At 37.5% G+C, this 22131-nt stretch overlaps 1 protein-coding gene across 1 annotated transcript; it reads left to right on the forward strand.

The window, feature by feature from the left end:
• Positions 1–1112: 1112 nt before the first annotated feature.
• On the forward strand, positions 1113–21299 carry RAB27B (RAB27B, member RAS oncogene family; the record flags this gene model as incomplete). Its single annotated transcript, XM_079718041.1, has 6 exons — positions 1113–1138; positions 10493–10664; positions 12544–12629; positions 17250–17353; positions 19887–20010; positions 21110–21299. 6 exons carry the CDS (start codon positions 1113–1115, stop codon positions 21297–21299), a joined length of 702 nt encoding a protein of 233 aa, XP_079574167.1.
• Positions 21300–22131: the final 832 nt, after the last annotated feature.

Here is a 22131-nt window from a genome sequence, read left to right on the forward strand (position 1 = left end):
TGGCTATTCTATGAATTTTAGGGTCGGCTTGTATTTTCTGCCAAAAGGCAGCTAGATTTTGATAGAGATTGAGTTGAATCTGTGTGTTATTGGGTTATGTTAAAGATTAAATGTGTTAATCCTTAGTACTTAGTCCTTAGAATAAGTGCCTGATATATAAGAAGGCAATATAACTTGTTAGATATCACTATGTTATCATTTGAATTGTCTCAAGTAATCCTTTCTGTTTGATACTTTTGTATTTTATACTGCAATTTTCTTCTGTGTGGCATTTTTCTCTTCATAGTCACAAATTGCTTTCCTTGGTAAAAATTATTATATTTATATGAAAATTATGTTAATTGGTAAAATCTATTAGAATTGCCTGAGTGTAATTCTTACCTATCTGGAGAAGCAGTCATAAAATCCTACATTGTAACATTGTAGAGAAGCATCTGTGAAGTTTCTCATTACTATTTCTGAATTTCATGAAGTCTTAAACTTAAGAATAATATCTACAAATGCTCTTATTCCAATCCATAAAATAATTATTTTCCCATTGGCTTAATACTCTGTAAATTGGGCTAGAAGCCAACTTCTGCCTATGTTTTCCTCTAGGAGTTTTATAGTGTCTGGTCCCACATTTAGGTCTTTAATCAATTTTGAGCTTATTTTTGTGTATGGTGTTAAAGAATAATCTAATTTCTTTTTTTTTTTTTTTTTACATGTAGCTGTCCAGTTTTCCCAGGACCATTTGTTGAAGAGACTGTCTTTCCACCATTGTGTAGTCTTACCTCCTTTGTCATAGATTAATTGACCATAGGTGTGTGGGTTTATTTCTGGGCTTTCTATCCTGTGCCATTGATCTATATTTCTATTTCTGTGCCAGTAACATACTGTTTTGTTGAATATAGCTTTGTAGCATAGTCTGAAGTCAGGGAGCCTGATTCCTCCAGCTCCGTTTTTCTTTCTCAAGATTGCTTTGGCTAGAAGCCAACTTATTCCTTTAAATCACCAATGTGAGCTGAAGGCTAATGTGTACATTTAAAGTGAAGTTCGTCTTTGATTCACTTGCTCATTGATTACAGACATGTCAGCATCCACTGGGCTTCTTTTGGAGATTTTGGTGGGAAATGCCAAAACCATGTCTTAGAGTTGAGTAAGTTAACGTTAAAGCTAAAAACTATTTTGCGGTGGATATAGAAATACCATAGGACAGTGCACTGAAAGACCCTCTCAGCTGTTTATCAGGATATCTAAGCAATGCTTAATGTAGTAATTATGTGGCTCTCTTTCAAAACTAGAATTTATGAGTTTGAAGTAAGTTATACAGGAGATCTGATATGAAATAGGTATCCTTTCCATGCCACTATTTTGGTTATAACAATGTCCATTTAATTTTCTAAACCTTAAAAAATAAAGTGAGTGAGATTCTCAAGATTCTAGAATTTGGTATCAGTGAGGGTTTTATCAAAAAAGCAGAATCACTGTAAGTGATACAGAACATGTGATTTATTAATCAGATTGGATTTTTCACAATTGTGGGAGCTGACTTGGCAGTCTACGTAAGCCTATTGCTTTTCTGTGTTGTGTTGTACCTGAAGTCATCCGAACCAGGGTCAGGAGAGAAAGATGGACATAAAGTCAGAGCAAGGTCAAACAGGAAAATCTATGAGGACAAACTGGAATCCAGGAGGATGCCTGGAACTTGCCTGCATCTCATCACCTCTAACCTCAATGGTGCAGATGACCTGCCAGAATGTGTACCTTCTCTATGGAGCTGCACACACACCCAGCCTAGGATTCCGAGAAGCCAAACAAGGAGATCTTGTCAGAGCTAGAGAAACTGAATGCCCAGTTCTTTCCTGTGCCAACAAGGTGAAGTGACAGATCAGTGACAAATTATGTGAGCTTCAAGGCCTGTGCCCTCAGTATGACCCTGGACACACTTTGGGACTGCACACATTTAAGTTTCTAAGAAGACTGTGAAGTTTTCTTTTTTAAGAGGTATTTCAGTTTATCAGCATTTACAAATATAAGTACAAGCCTTGAGAGGTTTCTCTGAATCTGAAACAGCAACTTTGTAAAGTACTATTTTGTTCCTGTTGATAATTGACTCATCTGAAGCCAAAAGCCTGAATTGCTTTAACTACCCTGAGATTTGAGTCATGTCTGCTAAACAGTGTTTTTAAGCACACATCAGTTAGGGGTTTGCTTTCTCTCCAGGGGTACATGTGAGCTTCAGAGATAATGCTAGACCATTGCTCTCATGTCCTTTTCAGAATGATTCCATAGAACATCTGTCAATATCATGCTGCAACTGGGGACAAAATAGCTTTGTGTTTTGCTGCCTCCTGCTGAGTCATAATGATCCAATGTTAGGGAAACACATGAAAAGCATTGATTCTGAATGGATCTATATTAGTGAACCAAATGATTTAGAAGCTCTTTCAATTCAGGTAAAAATTTCTCAGATCAGGGAGCAGCCTTATCCTGACCCTGATTGTGAGAATTATTGGCAAGCTGCAGTGTTCTCAGTAAGAATACTCATCGAGCAAATTTGGGTTTTAGCAATTTCAAGTCCAGAATTTCAAGGTCTGCTAGATCTTGACCCCAGAGTATATGCCCCTTATGAATACAGAAAAACTGGAATAAAATTGGAGAAGTGTAAGAACTCACGGACAAGGAAAGTGTGGATATGATTTGAGTTTAGAAGGTAAAGAGTAGGGGTAGAGAGGACATTCTAAGGGAAAAATTAATGATAGTAAAGAATAGGATTACTGGACTATGGGCTATAATATGAAAATTAAAATAAACTCTTGAGATAATAAGACTGGTACTTTCATTGATTTTCTAAAGCCTTCCACAAATAAGTACAATAAAATTATACAGAATTAGAAATGTCAGGTGGAAAAATAAGTATCAAAACAGGGGATTTAAAAAATCATATGAGAGTAGTTTGTACAACTCTATAAAGTACATTTGAATTTCTAGATGAGATGATTAATGTCCTACAAAATTACAACTTTGCAAAACTGATCCTATTGGAGACAGGATTAAAGGGACCAATTACCAGAGAAGAAATAGAGAGCAATTTAATCCCCCCCAACAACACACACATATCACCTGGGCAAGATGGTTTCATATAGAAATTCTTTCGAACATTTAAAAATCAGATAACTTCCATAATACTTAAACTACTCTAGCGTACAGAAAAAGAAGGAAACTTTTCGTATCCATTCAATTAAGTGATTATAATGTAAAGCTCAAAACCAAAGATTGTTGCAAAAGCAAGACAAATCTTACTTATTAATACTGATGAAAAAATTAAATAAAATGTAAGTAACATAACCAATGGCACATTAAAAGATACTACATCATGAACAGGTGAAATTTATTTCAGAAATATAAAGGTGTTGCTATATAAGGAAATCTATTCATAAAATTAAGCTAAGGAGAAAAACCAGGAGATCATCTCAATAGAAGAAAAAAGAGTAATTGACAAATTTAATATCCACTCATGTTAAAAGCAGCCAGCATCTTCCTTAATGGAAAAACACTAGAGAATTTCCAACTAAAATCAGAAACAAGGCTGTCCACTGTCTCTACTACTCTTTAATTTTATACTAGAGGCATCAGCCATTGAAAGTAGACAAGAAAAAACAAGTAGAAGCATAAAAATTTGAAAGGAAGAAATAAAGTATACCTATTAATCAAGGATATAATTGTACATCTGGAAAATTCAAAATAATGAATTGAAAAATCACTAAAAAAATAAGAAAATTTGGCAAAGCACTGAGTAATAAAACCAATATACAGAAGTCAATAATCTTCACATAAACAACAAAACAATAATAGGCCAAAGTTGACAGATGAACCCCAAGTTACAAAAGCAAATAAAGAAAATCATATACTTAGTTGTGAACTTAACAAAAATATCCAAAATCTGTATGAGGAAACCATAAATTAATCCTGGAAGTCACAATAGATGACTTGAACACATGGAAGACATATGATTTTGGATTAGAAGACTCAATATTGTAAAGATGTTAAGAAAAGAACAATGAGGAGGGGATAACTTTTTCAGATATTAAACATTGTATACTTAACTAGTGCTGCATGAAGAGACAGTTAGACCAGGGGAACAGAAGAGAAGAATCCAGGAATAGACACAACCGTGTATGAAATTTTACTATATGATAGCGGTAGTATCTTAAATCAGTGATGAAAAGATGAATTTGTATGTAAGTTGTATTTGGACAGCTATCATGAGATAAGTTTGGATCAATTTTTCATAATATATTTATGGTAAATTCCAGGTGAGTTAGATTTTTAAATATAAGTTGAAACCATGTAAGTAGCAGAACAACACATAAGTGAATTACTTTATTATCTGGCATGGGAAAACCTTGTGATTCAGAATTTGATTTCTCCTCCCCCAGACATCAACAATAACAATAAAAGTCTTTGGGTGGCATAAATATCACAAGCAAAGAGACAAATGGGAAAACGTATTTGCAACTTAAATAACAAGGTTTTAATGTCCCTAATACACAAAGAACTTCTAAAAATAGGAGAGATAAACCATTTTTAAAAACTGAACAAGAGATATGAGCCTTCCAGTCACACAAAAAAGGAATACAAATAACCCTTAAACATATGAAAATATGCTTGACCTTGATCATGGTAAAGGAAACACAGGCTAAAACAGTATTAAGATATGGCTTCAGACCTATCAAATAGAAAGCCAGATGTTTGACAATCTTCTCTATAGGTAAGCACAATGTAAATGGTAAGTTGAGAAATCTTCAGAGATATATATTGAATTATTCATGAAAAAATGTTATGATGCCTGGTATTTGCTTCAAAATAATCTGGTAAAGGGAGAGTTTTGGATACATGAAACAAAGTTGCCCATGTATTGGTAATTTAGAAGCTAGGCCATCAGTATATGGGTGTACACTACTATTCCCTCAAATTTTGTATATGTTTGAAAGTGCTCATAATAAAAAGGAAAAGGAAAAAGGGGAAAATTCATACAGTTTCAAAGGATACCACAAAATTAAGCTAAAGAGAAATTTTTACCTTATAGAAAAAAGAATTTTAGAGAAATAAAATTATACGTTGGCTTAGAAGTTCACTTAATATGTGAGAATAATGATACATCAATGGAGAAAAACCAATTTAAAGCTGACTTGTGTTGGAATTTTTACCCTTTATTTTCGGGGTGAGTAAGCTCAATGAATTCTTGGTCTATCTCTATTATATTATATCCCTTGACCATAAATTGAAACAAAATGAACACATTTAAAAATAGATTTGATTGCTCCAGTAGACACATTGACCACTGTCAACAAATAAAAGTTCAGTTAAGTTGATGTTGATTTCTATTTGCAGTTTAGTTTGAATGTTCCATATAGGCTCACATCCATTAATTCTAAATAGCATTTAGGAAGTATCGAAATAAAAATTATCTTTGATAAACTTTGCTAACTGAACAAAATGCTATGGAATACACTGAAGAGAATTTTTTTTTTTTTAATTTACACCCTCCCCCCCCACTTCCCTCCTTCCAGAAAATGCCTTCTGTTCTGATGCACAGGCTACAGGCCCCTAGAGTACTTCAGCCGTCCATGATTTAACTGTAACCTCCTGGACATGAATGTGGTGGTAGGAAGCCGTATTTCAAGGTCAGTTAATGAGAACCACCTTTAGGCTATCGTTCAGATAATGAAGTGCTTGCTGTGAGAATCCCAGACCTCAAATGCTCTTACTGGAGCCCAACACAAGCCAATCAAATAAAGATAAATGAGGAAATATTAAACATCTGTCCATTTTATGCTTGATGGTTTTATTTTATTGAAACCATCTACACTGAATGCAAAGTAATATCAGTGATATTTTATTTGTCTACTATTTTAAGCTTTCTGAAGTACCTTAAGAATGGTTTTATGAATTTAATAAGTTCAAGTCACAAGGTCATAACTTGTCATGGCATCCTTAAGATTGTTACTTGGAGAACTAGCAAAATTTGCATGGGTTAGTCCCTCTGTGTAGTAGTCATCCACACATATCTGTAGCATTTGTTAAGCTCCCTACTAGACAAATCGGAGTGTATCCTCAGAGCCATGCAAAATGTCATGCAAAACAGAAGGTGCCAATGAGTGTTAGATGGACAAATGGATGCTTTCATAGGGGATCCCAGTTCTCTGAGCTCTGACCTATTCAACTGACAAGTTTATATGCTCTCTGCCAGCACAAATCTCACTTGCAAAAATTATAGTCCCTCTGTACTTTCTCTTTTCCCAGGTTATTTGAAATTGCTCTTCTGAAGATATAAATATTCTGCTTTGAGGAAGTTTTTACACTCTTGTGCAACTTAAAATAGAAAAATGAGCTCAGGAAGCCAGACCTGGAAAGTACCAAGGTCATTATTTAATCTAAACATTCACTTTGCAGATGAGGAAGGAAGGAGAATCCAAGCTCTGAACTTGGAGAGACACCACTTCCACCAACTGCCCAAAGACAAATTTCATTAATTATGACATTTGCATGGCTCTGAGAATCTTAAATATTAAATGTACACTAACACATATGTATTGAGCTCCTCCTATATGCCAACCACTATACTGGGCTCTGTGGATCCAGCAGTGGACAAGGAAATTAAATTCCTGAGCTAATGGAATTTATGTTGAACAAGAATGAAACAAAGCAGGGTAAAAAAAAAAAAAAAAAGAGAGGGACAGTATGGGCAACCTCATTTGAGATATTCTAACTATGAAAATCATGTTCCCAGAGAAATTCCCTTCCCTCATAGAATGAATATATTTCTACTTTCTACCTATCTAACCCAGTTTCCATTTCAAATCATAATGAACACCAGTCTTGGGGTTTCCTCTATTAGAAATGTCACCCCATAAATTAGGTAACTTCCCTGCACGTGATTTCTCATCTGTAAACTAAGGGCTAGGCCACATGATTACTTAGATTTCCTTCTACCTTTAAGATTCTTCATTAAACAGAGCCTCCTGGGCGTTGTGAATTCTTTTCCCTACTCTTTCCAGCCTCTTACCTTCCCACGAAAGGCTCTGAGGTCGATGCTGCGGTTTCTGTATCTAAAAGACCTTCTGGCTCTTGTGGTATAGTTTGTGACACAGTGATAATGGCAGAGAGTCAGACACATTTCCTGAAACATGGCAATCCTCTGGCTTTTTCTTCCCTTTTAGATTCATAGAACCAAGAACTAACAATCCCATCAATCATTGCGTGGGAATAAACAATACTGCTAAACTTGTCAGCTTTTTGATCCTTACCAGATCTTTTTTTTTAGCCCAGTTCTTGGAAAACAGCCTTTTTTACCAAGGCTTTTATTTTTCTTTGTGGTGGTGTATTTGCTGTGCCAAGGATAGACTATTGAGGTCACGTGATTTTAGGACTCAGAAAATCACATAGTAATAAAAGAGGAATGAAGCTAACTACAAAAGAAATTTCTTTAAAAATTACAAACTAAAAGCAAAAGAATTGTATATATAAAATAATTCATTTTTAAAAGAAACTTGGAGGCAAACTATCTCATACCCAGCTTAATATGTCAATTTCTTTAAATAGTCTATTGAAGACACTAAATAAATGGTTTCCACAGTGCCAAGCTTGCATTCATTTCAGGTGGAATTTATGTTCAATGCCACAAAATCTCCACCATCTTTCAGTTAAAGAAAAGACCCTGTGTGGGCTGCAGTAGAATTGATCCGTGTTAGCCAGGATTGTTGACTCCGGATTAGAGCCTGATTGGGAGGCAACCCCAGGAGGTTTGTGTACTGTGGATTGGCTACAGGTCAGAAATACATGGTAGGGCATGTAGTTGGCAAGTAGTGATAGTCTCATTCTGTAAGTGACAATTAATCTCCCATGCGATGGTCCTGAATCTCCTCTTGTACCTAATTCCTCCCTATGCTGTAAGGTTAAATGCAAGTTCATCTTCCTCTACAAAACCTGCTCTGACCATTGCAGTCCATGAAGATTATTGTTTTGTTTGAACTAAAAGCACAACTCTTTGACTCATTTATCAACTAATCATGTTCCATCTTGTAAAATTATGTTGTATTTTCTTTCATCCTTATTCAACTTTTAAGTGTATGCATGCCTTGACAGAAACTAGATTATGGATTACATTTTTGGAATTTTCATCTTGGGGCCTGATACTGTATATTGGAGGTATTTAACTAGATTTGCTCAAGACTTAGCCTTTTGTGACACTGTCACCAAAAATATTGCAAAAAGCATAGTTAACTGTAAGCAAAGTTTTTAAATGTGCTGATGTATCTTCTAGATTCTATTCTTTTCATTTTTCCAGAAAACCACAATATCCTCCAACTTTATCATGTAGTTAGGTAACCAGTAGCTTCAGTTTCTTCCCTCTGATTATCAAGGATTGTGTCCAGGGAAGAATTTTGCTTTAATTACTTAACTATCTTAGAATATTTAAATTTCATCTGTTTTGTTCACAAGAGAATTAACAGTTTTATCTGATTTTACTGGTGAAATGACAGACTTTATCACCCTTCAGAGGAGTTTCACATGAGCAAGTTTGGAAGGGAAAGAGAGATTAAGGTAGAGTGATGGTGGTGATGATAGACCTTAGATGGGGGAAACCTTACAACTTTGACAGCAATCTCCTCTAGCAACCCATTTGGCTCAAAGACTAGGAACAGCAACATCTTCAACCAAAAAGTCCTGGTAAGGTATTTGGCACCAACCCAAACGCAGAACTACTCACTGCCAGGGGGTTGATCAATGCAGACGTTTTCTAAGAAGAATTTCACATCAGTAGTGGAGATATCTGTATCCCTGCATTAAGGAAGGCTGGTTGTTGATGGTTGCTATGCACCTCTTCCTGAGCAATGGTTATACTTTGTATAGATCTTAAAAAAGAAAAAGAGTACATTCACAGTCAGCAAACATCTACCCTGAGAGTCTTACTCAGTGAAGAAAGGATGTTATAAGAGAGGAAAGCTTTCGTGCAAAAATATATATTGGCAGCTCTCAAAACACCTGACCTCAAAAACCATTCATTAATTAAAGAAATATACATCCATCAACCATAATACATTTAGGAGGATTTAGCATCAATAGGGTTCAAATTTTAGAAAATTCTAATGTAGAAACATTGTAAATCTTCCAAATGATGTAATAATACTGGCTGGCTAACTACCTAATCATCATCTTCATCATTATTTATCCAAAGACATGGAACCTTTTAGTTTAGACCCTGTACCAAAATGACAATGTAAAAAATAAAGTTTTGTTTAAGTTGATGAATATGTGCATCATTTTCTTACATGTAGAAAAATGATTAGAATTATGTAGCAGTTTTCAGATATGTCCATGGGGCAGCCTGTTGCTGACATTTAATTTTGATCACCGCAGAACTCCTGAAGAGTACAATGTTTTCCGGATTGTAGAGGTGAGGAAATATTCCTCCTTCTCCCTAATAGGAGAGACATATTTCTATTCTAGGGATGTCTTCATAAGCCTTCCCTTATCCATCGGTATAACCCACAAATCAGAAAGTTGTACCAAAAGGCAAATCATTTTGCTAACCTCAAGGGTGGAAAGTACATCAAGTATTTAGTGGGTGATGGTGTAATTCAAAGGTATGTGGTGGTAGTTTTCATGTCATCACTGTTTTTGGCATTAGCCCTTGGCATCACCCAGAAGAATTTAAAACCAACAAGAAATTAAAACCAAGGCAGGAGAGGTTAGGGCAGTGGGTGAAATGGCAAGAGATGTTCCTTCAGGAGAAATATTAGAAGAATTACCATAGTTATGCCTCTGAATAGCTCTTCCCTTTTTTCAAGGCCAAGAAAATATTCGGCAGATTTGCCAAATACAGCATATTTGCTGTTGGAGAACAGAGGGTTCACTATTTCAGAACGTAAGATTTTAAAACATTGCTTTTGAAATGATTTCAAATCAGTGTTTTTAAAGGTTGTCATTTCAGCTGTGAAATTTTTTAAATTAAAAAGGAATACTTTGTATGCATATAATAGAAAGCTCATCCTGCAGGATTACATGCAGAATATTATTCCCCTGGGTTTTTCTCTTCCATTACTCATATATAATTTCAGTCTCCCTCTAGCACACCTGCAATCATCTTGGACAGTTTTTTCTATTCCCTGTGACTCTTTTTCCTAGCACCACACTCCTGATTCCAACAGACACTGGCTTTAAAAAAAAAAGCTATAACTCTTTAAGTTCTACTATTGCTGTGGCCATGGTGGGTATCACATAGCTTTTTGTTCCATATTACCTGACATGATATAAAAAGATAGGTACTAAGTGAAATCATAGAAGAGTCCTTACTTCTGAAGCTGCTCTGAACTAGTTAACTCACTGAGTCACAGAATAGAGGCATTCCAATTTTTTACCCTTGAAAGCTAAATTTACATTGCTTTGCAGGAAGGCAAAGGAAAACCAATTTTAATTATAAGTACTTATTTTTCCTCCTACACAGGCCCACCAAGACCATCACTATGACCGATGGGGACTATGATTATCTGATCAAACTCCTGGCCCTTGGAGATTCGGGGGTGGGGAAGACGACATTTCTTTATCGCTACACAGACAATAAATTCAATCCCAAGTTCATCACAACAGTAGGGATAGACTTTCGGGAAAAACGTGTGGTGAGTTTTTAACCAAACTGTTAACTGGTTGCTGATCCTACTATATAAGATAAGGATTAAGAAGCTATGTTTATTGCATTGCAAGGTGACTGTCTTTTATCACATGAAATTCATAACCTGTCACTTTAATCCAATTTAAATATTATTTTTTACTGTCTCAATTATAAATAACATTTTGCTTAGAAAAAAATTGAGTGGCACTATCACTTGTCTCCAGAAGTACACAGGGCAACTAAAATCATTTATGGGTTTGTACAGTGTGTTTTCTATGAATTCTTAAGGAAACTTTCAAAACATGAATTAGTATCTAAAATCATTAACTCTTGATCTGAGTTCCTCAATAAAAACAAGTGTTCAGGGCTTCCCTGGTGGTGCAGTGGTTGAGAATCTGCCTGCTAATGCAGGGGACACAGGTTCGAGTCCTGGTCTGGGAAGATCCCACATGCCGTGGAGCGACCGGGCCCGTGAGCCACAACTACTGAGCCTGTGCGTCTGGAGGCTGTGCTCCGCAACGGGAGAGGCCGTGACAGTGAGAGGCCCACGCACCGCAATGAAGAGTGGCCTCCACTTGCCACAACTAGAGAAAGCCCTTGCACAGAAACAAAGACCCAACACAGCCAAAAAAAATAAATTAATTAATAATAATAATTTTAAAAAAGTGTTCATTTCCCTATGCTTATAAAAAAAGTTAAAAGAATGATTGGCAAATAGCTGGACCATGAGCTTTGTGAGTTCTTGCTGCATTTTTATTTATGTGTAGACTCCACCATCAATCACTAGCTTCTTATGAGCAGAATGTGAGACCAATCCACGCTATTTTTCAAGATAAGGGATTTTAAGTGAGAATCACAACCACTTCCTTCTCCTATGCTAGACGCTAATGACAGGAATAAGGCTATTGTGACATGTGAGACGTGTAACATAGGCACAGAAGCTTAGCCAGATTTACTGCCACCCAAGGTATTCTTGATTGCCAAGAGGGCAGTGGCTTCCAGTTGATATCACAAATCCAAAAAAAAAAACAAAGAAAATGATGTTGAGAAGTTAAATCATGGTTCCTTATAATGTCCTGTACCTTATCTGAAAGTCCAGTAGTATAGTCTTAGCAAACTTGCTCCCAACCCTTCCAGGGTTTTTCTGTGCCTTCTCCCCTCCCAATTCCCCGCCCCCACCCCCAATCTAGGTATAAATCTTTGCAAAGTTTTTCCTTTAAAACATCTTCACTAAGCCATAAGTAAAAGAACTGGATAAATATTAAAATTGCTATGCTTTGTTTAAATAAGAAGTCAAAAGGAATTTAAACTTTTCTAAAAAGAGCCTTTGAAGAGACAACTAGTAAGGAAATACTTGAAATATCCTGTGTAAACTTATTGAGAAATTCCATGTGTTTTTCATTTTGAAAGTCCAGTTCACAGTAGAGGATATTCAGGTATTTGTAAAGCATTTTACTGTTTTAAAAATGCCTTCACATCTGCTATTTCATTTAAGTTTGCAGTAATTCTGTAAAGTAGGAGGAAATGATGGGTCTCAATTTGCTAAAGGAAAATAAGATTCTGTGAAGTTAAATGAAGAGTCTATATTTGAACCTAGAACTTGGGTCCTAAATCTAATGTTTGCTGCCTCCATGAGGAAATGACAGAAGGTGTCTAATTTAAGTTTGCAGGATGCCTAAATTGTTTTGAAAACCATACTTATACTTGACATTTAAAAGTGAGAGTATATGTGATACTTCTGGGGAAGAAAAACAGAGCAAATATTTATTTTGCACTATGAACTTTGATTATAGTAATGAAGAAAAAATATGCTGAGTGAATGCAGAGAATTTGAATGCTGACAAAATCCAAAGCAGTATCAACTGATGACATTTGTATTTTTTCAGGTTTATAACACACAGGGACCAAATGGGTCAACAGGGAAAGCATTTAAGGTGCATCTTCAGCTTTGGGACACAGCAGGACAAGAGCGGTAACAGTGAATTACTTTGTTTCTAGCTACAAATATCTTAGGAAAACTTATTTTAATGTGAATGCTGTATGTGGTATGTGGACTTGTAAGGATATGCAACTCTCCTTCTGGTTTCAAAATAAACATTTGTATCAAAAAATAAAAATAAATTATTTGTAGTTAATCGACCATAACTAGCACTGTGTATTTGGTACAGATTTCAAAAATCAGATTTTCAGAAATCTCTGTGAAAATTCTTATGCATTGTCTTTGTACTTTGTAATAGGGAAAAAAAAAAAAACTTCTCCAGAATTTAATTAAATTGAGGTGGGAAATTGACATTGTTACAAGTACTACTTGAAGAGGAAGTTGAAGAAAAGGGTGTTAATAGCTTTCTCATCTCTTCCTGCCCTTACACACAGACTCTTATCCTCTGCCGTTTGACTGGCTTTACTCTGAGATTTTGGTCTCACCATCAACCTCCAGCTGGAATGTTTTACTCCCTTTCCACCTTCCCTGAGCCTCTCCTTTCACCAGGCCTGGCTCACATTACACCTGCTTGGCGGGGCTCTTCTGAACACCCCAAGTGAAACAAACTCCCTCTTTTCTTGAACTCCTACATCTATTCTTCCATCCCTTAAATTACTCAATTAATTATATACCACCTTGCAGTAAGGTGAATCTTTTATTTTTATCTCTAACTGCTGGTCTTTGATTCACTTGTGACCTTCTCACCCCAACACAATTGTGAGCTTTATAAGGACAGAGGCCATACTTGGTTTTTCAGCCTCGTCTCTGGTACAACGTCCAAGTCAAGAGACACTCAGTAGACAGTAGTGTGGATTGTTTAGAGCTGGAGGTGCTATGCCATTATTTGATGAAAATATATTTCTTTGAGATTCAAACTTCCGGAGTGCAAAAGACCCCAAGCTAGTGAAGCTTTTCAATATTAGATTAAACAAAAATTGGCAATAGATTGTCAGAGAAGATATTTAGAAGGCACATACCTCCCAATTCTACATCACATGTCTTACAATGTTTATGCTGGTAAACACTTCAGTCTTTGAAATGAATCCAAAACATTCTCACTTTCAGTGAGTGTAAACGCTAGGAGAGGTGCTGGGCCCTCTCTGTGAGCTTTTTTGACTGTGAATTCCATTTACACACATCCTTCAACACGGCTGGTTCTTCTGAAGTCATTCCTTACAAGAATCTCTGTTCATATGTCAGTTTTGTTGTCACAAAGATGTATGTTTTATAGACCGATTTAATTCATTTTTGAAGAAGGAATATGAGAAAATGTGGTTCCCATATGTCTTCGCACACGATATGTCAGCCTAGCATGATGGCAGGCTTCTCTCATCTGCCCCCTTAAGACAGCTGCTCCAGGAGTGAAATAGGAAATACTAAGGACAGTCTTAGTACATTAAAGTTATTCATTCCTTGAGAATTTTGCATTCTGTATACAAAAGATGCAGCTAAGCAGCAGGATAAACAATGCCTCACACCTCAACCCTACACCTGAGGATGGCTGGCAGTATAACCCATGTAAGATCATGATTATTGATAAAAGTCACATTATGGGAAGGAGGAAAAAAATCATACCACTTATGTAAACCTAAAGGATGCAGGGCACAGACTTAGTTCTCAGTGAGGGAGAAAGAGCTATAATGTGCCCTGGGATCTGTTTTCTCATGGGGTCCTAGCTTTCCCCACCCTGGGGACACAATGAGGTTGGTGGGTGAAGCTAGAAATCAATAAGCTTTCCCCTGGGGTAAACTCTGGAAAGTAAGGGGGTTAACAAGGGTACTGGGCTGAGTGGTCCAGGGTATGAAGCTGGTCCAGAGCAAGAGTATTTTACCCATGTTGCTGTGGATGCAGAAGTGTTTGCTCCAATGAGATCTTATCCAGCAAGTATGTTTTAAAGTAACCGTCATGTGCTGTGGACAATGAGAGGGGGATAAGGCACAGTCTTATCCTCAGATGAGACACACACACACACACACACACACACACACACACACACACTCTTCAGGAGAGGACAGAGAGCAGACTGTTGTGGCTGAGTTAGCCACACTCTTGTGGTTTGAGCAGGAGACAATTTTGGGAGTACAGCTAGTTCCCAAAGACAGAGAAAGAACCCTTCAATAAAAGCCCTGTAATCTCTGAGCTTTTAGTGACTGGTAGGAACAAATCCACAGGAAGAAAACTGAGTAAAACTTTTGGTATTTCATAATCATCATAAGTATGTCCTACCAAGGGAATCTTATTTTGGAAATAAAAAGTCATTAAAATATCTCTTCTCCCTGCTTTGGTATTGAAAGTATTGTTCTCTATTGAAGTCGTTTAACACTTTAATAATTTATATCCTTTGCTATTTTCTTTCTTTATTTCTTTATCTAAATTTGACAAGCATTTAGCGAGCCAAAAATATGCTCAAGGCCATAGAAACACAATGGGTAGCAAGTTAGAAACACAGTTCCTTGTTTCTTGGAGCTACCGGGGTAGAATTTGGACAAATAAACAACTGCAATAATAGCTTTAGGACAGTAACAGGAAGACAAAGAGTGGTTGCCAGGTGCACCAAGAGGACCCCATAAGCTACATGAGGGTGTTGGGAAGTCAGCGTGGGGAGGTGATACTGTTATCTGTAAATATACATACTCATACACAATGTATGAGTGAATCTTACCCAGGCTAAAAGGATAGAAGGTAAAGGAAGCATGAAGGCGAGGCTACCCACAGGAATAACAGCATGTGTGAAAGCCCAGGGGAGAGAGCGAACTTTCTAAGAACTAACAGAAGATCAGCATGCCTGTGGGTAGTCAAGAGATGAAGCTGGATAGATGAGCAAGAGTTAGTTCATGCAGAGCCTTGACGGATTGTTGAAAACTTCAGTCATTATCTTAAGCAAAGTACCATCATTTAAATATTTGTAGCAGAGGATTTATATAATCAGTGGGAAGAAATCAGGGAAGGGGAGGGTCCCACACAACACTGGAGACGGGAAGCCTGAAGCCTGTTGAGAAGGCTGTTGAAATTATCCAGGTGGAAGGTAATGGGTCCAAAACTACAGTAGTGGCAGGGTACGGGGACAGAAATGAGAAAGTCAGGAGATATTTGTTGATTGCTTGTGTATAGCAGGTGAAGTAGAAAGGCTGTGGTGACCAAGGAGGATGGTGATGTCATTGACAGAAAATCAGGAGGAGGGCCCAGTTTGGTTTTAAACACATGAAGTTGAGGGTACCTTCGTTTCCTCCAAGTGGAAATATCAAACAAGTAATTGGGCATATGGTGCGGAGGGCAGGAAAAATCTAGACCTATAAATTTGGGGTTCAACATATAGGTGATAATTGAGCCAGGGAAGTGAGTGAGATTAACCAGTGAATATATGTAGAGGAAGAAGGGGTCAAAAAGAGAACCCAGAGGAAACCCAAGAATCTACAAATAGGCCAAAATAGGAGATCAAAAGTTAGGAGGATGGGCTTCCCTGGTGGCGCAGTGGTTGAGAGTCCGCCTGCCGATGCAGGGGACACGGTTTCGTGCCCCGGTCTGGGAGGATCCCACATGCCGCGGAGTGGCTGGGCCCGTGAGCCATGGCCGCTGAGCCTGCGCGTCCGGAGCCTGTGCTCCGCAACGGGAGAGGCCACAACAGTGAGAGGCCCGCGTACCGCAAAAAAAAAAAAAAAAAAGAAAAATTAGGAGGACGTTTAGGATAGGAAGTGATACGCTTCTCTGTTTCAAAGTCATGTGCCTTTCTAAAAATCAATTGCCAAATTCACTTCTTTACCAGTATAACCCAAACCTTCTCTGGACCTTATGTGTGATCTCTTGTTTTCCCCATTGCTGACACTGAAGTGGATCTCAGAGCATCTTCAACTTCCCTGAGGATGTTGGGTAGAAGGGGTTGGAACAAGAGAAAGTCTTTACATCGCACGTGAAGGAGTGCATTCTTCAAAATCCTCCATTAAAGATGAGACTTCTTGCTTTCTCTCCTCAACTACCAAGTCTCTCTGCCCTTCCGTCATTCCCCTAACCAATGTCCTCTTTTTCCTTTCTTCACTGTCTTCCTTCTCCTTAAGAGACATGCATGCCAGCCTAAAGCTCAGTTTTACCCCTGAAGAGTGCTTATAAAAGGGTTTTCTCACCAATGTTGTTCTTCCTTACAAGAGAACCCTAGTTCCAGCTGCTAACAAGTTGTGATTTTCTGCATAATCACAGGCATTCATTTTCAGGCTACCATGTGCCAAGCTTCCTTCTGGGCACAGACAAGAAATTTGAAAAGTATAAGTTAAAGTCCCAACTCTAAAGTGGCTTCTATTTTAATTGTGGGCCACGAGATGCCCGTGAGCCAATGAGAGAAAGATTCCAAGGGGCTGTGTAAACGAGCGTGTGGTTGAAGTTTACAAACTCTTGCACACATACCTGCTATGGAACATGAAGCCGGGATGCGATCTTAAACAAATCTACAACCAGGTGTTCTCCCCGACCCTTCAGCAGTCTTTCTGCCCATTCGGCAGAATAATCCAGAGGGATGCCATGGAGAGTTCATATCTGAAAGGGAAATAGTGTTGTTTGTATTGTCATCAGAATTTGCATGTCTACTGACTTTCAGAACTATCCACTGTGCTTTTTTGGCAGATTCCGGAGCCTCACCACTGCGTTTTTCAGAGACGCCATGGGTTTCTTATTAATGTTTGACCTCACCAGTCAACAGAGCTTCTTAAATGTCAGAAATTGGATGAGTAAGTGGGACTGAGTAACTTCCGTTGGCCACGTTGCTTCTCTGCCTCACAAGATGAAACCAGATTGGGGACCACAGATTAACTCTGAAAAGTCACAGGTTTAGTGTTTCCTGTGTCACCTTCAAAGCGGTGGCTTTTACGTGGCTCATCCAAAGTGGCTTAAAATTGTGTTTTCCTTTGACACCTTAGAAGAATCACCACCTATACGTAAGGACTTTATTGTTGCAATTGGCAGGCCATTAATTCCACTTATCCAGTAAGTCTTGAAGGACTTCTTAAAACTAAATGAGTGGTTACATCTACTCCATCTAGCCTGGTGGGGACACAGAAAAACAGCAGCGTTTTCTGAGGGGGCAACTGGTACCTACAGTGTGTGCCCTTGCATGTGGGTTAACTAAAGTGTTAATTAACTAATGGGTTAATTAGGTGAGAAATTGTTTCAGAGAAGAGCAGCCACGTGAAAATACGGTAGTGTGTCAGTCAACAAGCTCATGTTGAAATTTTACTTCTTTTTTGAAAAGTGTTCAAATGTGAGGAAGACTGGTATAGAAAAATCTCCAGCCTTCATGGCAATTTAAACATAATATAAAGTTTCAAAGTAGCCTAATCAGTTATTAAAGCCAGATTGATATGTCAGCACAGAAGTGTGGTATTTGATTTTTCCTTTATTTTTTAACTGATGTAGCACTAAAGACAATATTTCATTTGCATGTTTTAAATTACAAATACCAGTTTTGATCCTAGTGGGACATACCAGCAGTCGCATGGGGCTGGTGCTACTTGTCATTTCTAGATTTGTCAGGGCTGTCTGTGGCCAGAGTGATATTTTTTAAAAGACTAGATCATATTATTCCTCTGCTCGAAGTCCTTTTGGGATTTCCCATCTCACTTGGAATTCCTCTTTAATTCACTTTTACTCTTCCCCAGCTCACTGGCCTCCAGCTAAAGGTCTCTCCCCTGAAAAGCACAATCCTGCCTTGGGGACTTTGATTTCTGTTCGCCTCTGCATTGATTTCTCTTTTCCCATTTATAGCGTGTGTTAGTTCTTTCATCTCCTTCAAGTTCTTGTTCAAACCTTATTTATCTCTTGGGAGAAGCTTTCCCTGACAGCCCCATCTAAAACAGTGCTCTTCATCACTCTATATGCCCTCAATACACTTTCTATTTCACTTGGTCACTGCCACCACCTGACATATATTATATTATATTATATTATATTATATTATATTATATTATATTATATTATATTATATTATATTATATTATATTATATTGTTTCTTTGTTTACTTATGGTTTTGGTTCTTTCTACCACTAGAATGTAAGCTCTATAAAGGTGCAGACTTGGTCTGCTTTGTTCCACTGCAATACCCCAGATCACCTGGCTGAGTGTCTGGCTGTGTAGATTCTCAAATATATACATATCTTATTATTACATATTATATATAATTAATAATATATATAAATGCTTTAAATGTAAGTTCACTAACAGTGGGGAAAAATACCAACAAATTCTGACTTAACTGCTTCTCCAAATGAGTGTTTATCCTAGGATCTGTCTCCGTTTTCTTTTGCTATTACATTTCTTTTTCCAAGTTTTGGTGTTATTATTAGATTCTGTGGAGATAAGGAGATAATAAGATTATTCAATTCTTTCAGAGACTGATTCGTTCATCATTATTCAAGGTAGATGAGATGCTCCCTTATTACTAAAATTTCCAGAAAGATACAGTTGGGATTTAAGATAATTAATTGCCATATCTAATAAGGCTTTAATTTCTAACATCCAAATAATTGGTGTTATAGAGTAAGCCTTTGTATTCTTCCTCTGACTTCAGCAAGGTTGCACATAGCTTGCCTTGAGGTAGACCGTAAAATAGTCCCGTAACCTTGAAAACATAGATTGACAAGTTTTTTATCGTTTCCTTCCTTCCTCCCTCCCTCCCTCCCTTCCGTCTTCTTCTCCTCCTTCTTCTTATCTCCTCCTCCTCCCCCCACCCCCCTTCTCTTTTAAACAGTGTCTCCTGGAGAAAAGAGAAAAACAAGTGACCTGTCTTAATATTGTTTCTACATGAATTGGTGGTGGTTCAAAAATGTTCTGCTCTTATGGGTCATCACCTTGAACTTCAGGAAAGGGAAATGTAGCAGCCTCCTAAAGGAAAGAGCAAACCTATGTACTTTAAGATCACGTTCTATTATCTCCACTTATATTTGAAGAACAGATGGAATGAAAAACAGTATGTTCATCTCAAAGGGCATTTCCCCAGATATAGAGGAGCACTGATAGGTATTCCTACAAGTGCTCCATATACACTCTTATTAATCTTCACAACCTGCAACCTGTGAGGAATTATCTCCATTTTCTAGATGAGGAAACTGTGGCTGGGAAGAGTTAAGCAACTTGGCTAATATAACATAACTCGTAAGCAGCCAAGCTGCTGATGAACAATTAGATTAGGACTCTGAAGTATGAGCAGTCATTTGACATCACTTGTTTATAACTAACTTGCTGTTTCCATCTGTTTTCTTTCCAAGGCCAACTGCAAGCAAATGCTTATTGTGAAAATCCAGATATAGTCTTAATTGGCAACAAGGCAGACCTGCCAGACCAGAGAGAAGTCAACGAACGGCAAGCCCGGGACCTGGCTGACAAATACGGGTAAGTCAGTCACGTGGAGGTGTCCTCTAAACTTGCACACTGCTGCTTAGTAATGGGGTAGGGTCACGAGATTGATATTAGAAGGGATACCTTTGATTCAGGAATGTCGCATGAATGAAAAAGACCTTCCAGAGGAATAGATGTGATGTTTTTAAAGAACTATTTCATAATAATAGCAGCTAACATTTACTGAATGCTTATTATGTGCTAGCAACTGTTCCTAGGCTTTAACTCATCTAACCCCTCATAATCATATATAGGAAATCTAGAGTTATCCCATTTTATATATGAGTAATTGAGACGCAGAGAGATTGAGTAACTGATGGAAGGCCACATAGACAGTAAGTAGTAGAGCTAGAATTCAACCCAGGCAGACTGAGATCAGAGTCCATGCTTTTCAACACTGTACTCTACTGCCTCTCAATCAATAACTACAAAACTCTAAGGAATAATACCTGACCTGGACATAATATTGCAATCGTTATCCTAGCTGAGCTTAAATGGCAGCTTTTCAAATTTTTTAAATATTCCGTGTAATTGTAAATTGACTCCCAAGGCAGAAATTGTCATTCTTTTTCAAATGTAAGCATCTTTGCCAAATCTGTCCATTTTTTACTGAAGGATTCTCCTTGAGAGCTTTATAAATGTACATCTTTTTGAAACTTTGGATTCCAAATAAATATAGACTGTATTCACATAAATATCCTATACAGTGCCTGCTTAAATTCTAAATCAGACTTCTAGATAATTGATTGGAGGGAAGTAATAGTTTTAATGATAACATTGATCACTAGTTTAGGCATTTTTACCCTCTTAATTTTTAAGAATCAGTGATGATGCTTTGGCTTCAAGTCCCTGATTACCTCCTGTATCAGTTTCCTTGCCCATAAAACTTCTTACACCCATACTAAAAAGAAACCCACCAGCTTTCACTCACTGAGGAAAAACAAGGATGTTTTCCAACTCAGCCAGCAAAATCGTGATTATTTCACAATCTCTCAGCCAGCCATTTTTTTGCATGTGTGACTCATTGGCACATCTTGTTGTATCTTTTCTGGTTCCTTCCTCTCAAAAATATTTGTCATCTCTTCCATGCTAGCATACCATATTTTGAAACAAGTGCAGCGACTGGCCAGAATGTGGAAAAGGCTGTAGAAACCCTTCTGGACTTAATAATGAAACGAATGGAACAGTGTGTAGAGAAGACCCAAGTCCCCGACACTGTCAATGGTTGTAGTTCTGGGAAGCTGGATGAGGACAAACCAGCAGAGAAGAAGTGTGCCTGCTAAACTTTACCCCACGAACTGATCATCCAGAACCCCACGCAAGCATCACTTCCAAAAAAGAGTGACAAACCACACAATTGTTGTTGAGTAGACCATGCATAATAGCATGTCTTTCTTTTTCTGCCAGAAAATCTATTTTAAGAAGTCAGAGTAGTCAACGGTGTTCAAAAGAGTTGACCAGTTGTCCCTGAGGCCCCTCCAAACAAGATCAAAGATTTTCCATTGTCATCATACCATCATGGATGCTCAATTTGTTTTCCTTATAAAGAAGATGAGTATATAAGAGAGTATACAAGAAGAAATATCAGGGAGTTTTCAGTCAGAACCAAAGGTACCTTGTCACATTGGGGACAAGAATAAGCTTCTAAAGGGATAACATAGAAAGATGACTTTTTTAAATAGTTGGATTTACTTCTTGTATAGAATCTGACTTGTACTTTTATAGGTTTGCATTGGGGGAAACATTAGCTAAAAATGCGTATACACAAAAAATAATTCTCAGTGGTTCATTAAGAGTGACATTACTATGTACATCTTATAAGCTGTGCTAGGATGACTACCTTACGAGAGGATGAATGTCAGACTTCTGAGAAAATGTAGGAGACTGTGTAATAATGCCATTTGTATATTCTTAATAAATGGCAGATAGACAAGAATAGGACTGTGAATGACAGAGGACAAGAGAAATGCCCAGGGAGAAAAATGAAGGTATGGGAACATGGCATTTGGGCAACTGAAATTAAATGTATCTGTTACAGATGTCTGGGAGAGATACTTAGCCAAATTTCACTCAAGCCAATTAGAAGCTGACATTGTCAGTTGGGATTAAGAGAGT

This window comes from Hyperoodon ampullatus (genome assembly GCF_949752795.1).
Source record: "Hyperoodon ampullatus genome assembly, chromosome: 13".
Taxonomy (NCBI): Eukaryota; Metazoa; Chordata; class Mammalia; order Artiodactyla; family Ziphiidae; genus Hyperoodon; species Hyperoodon ampullatus.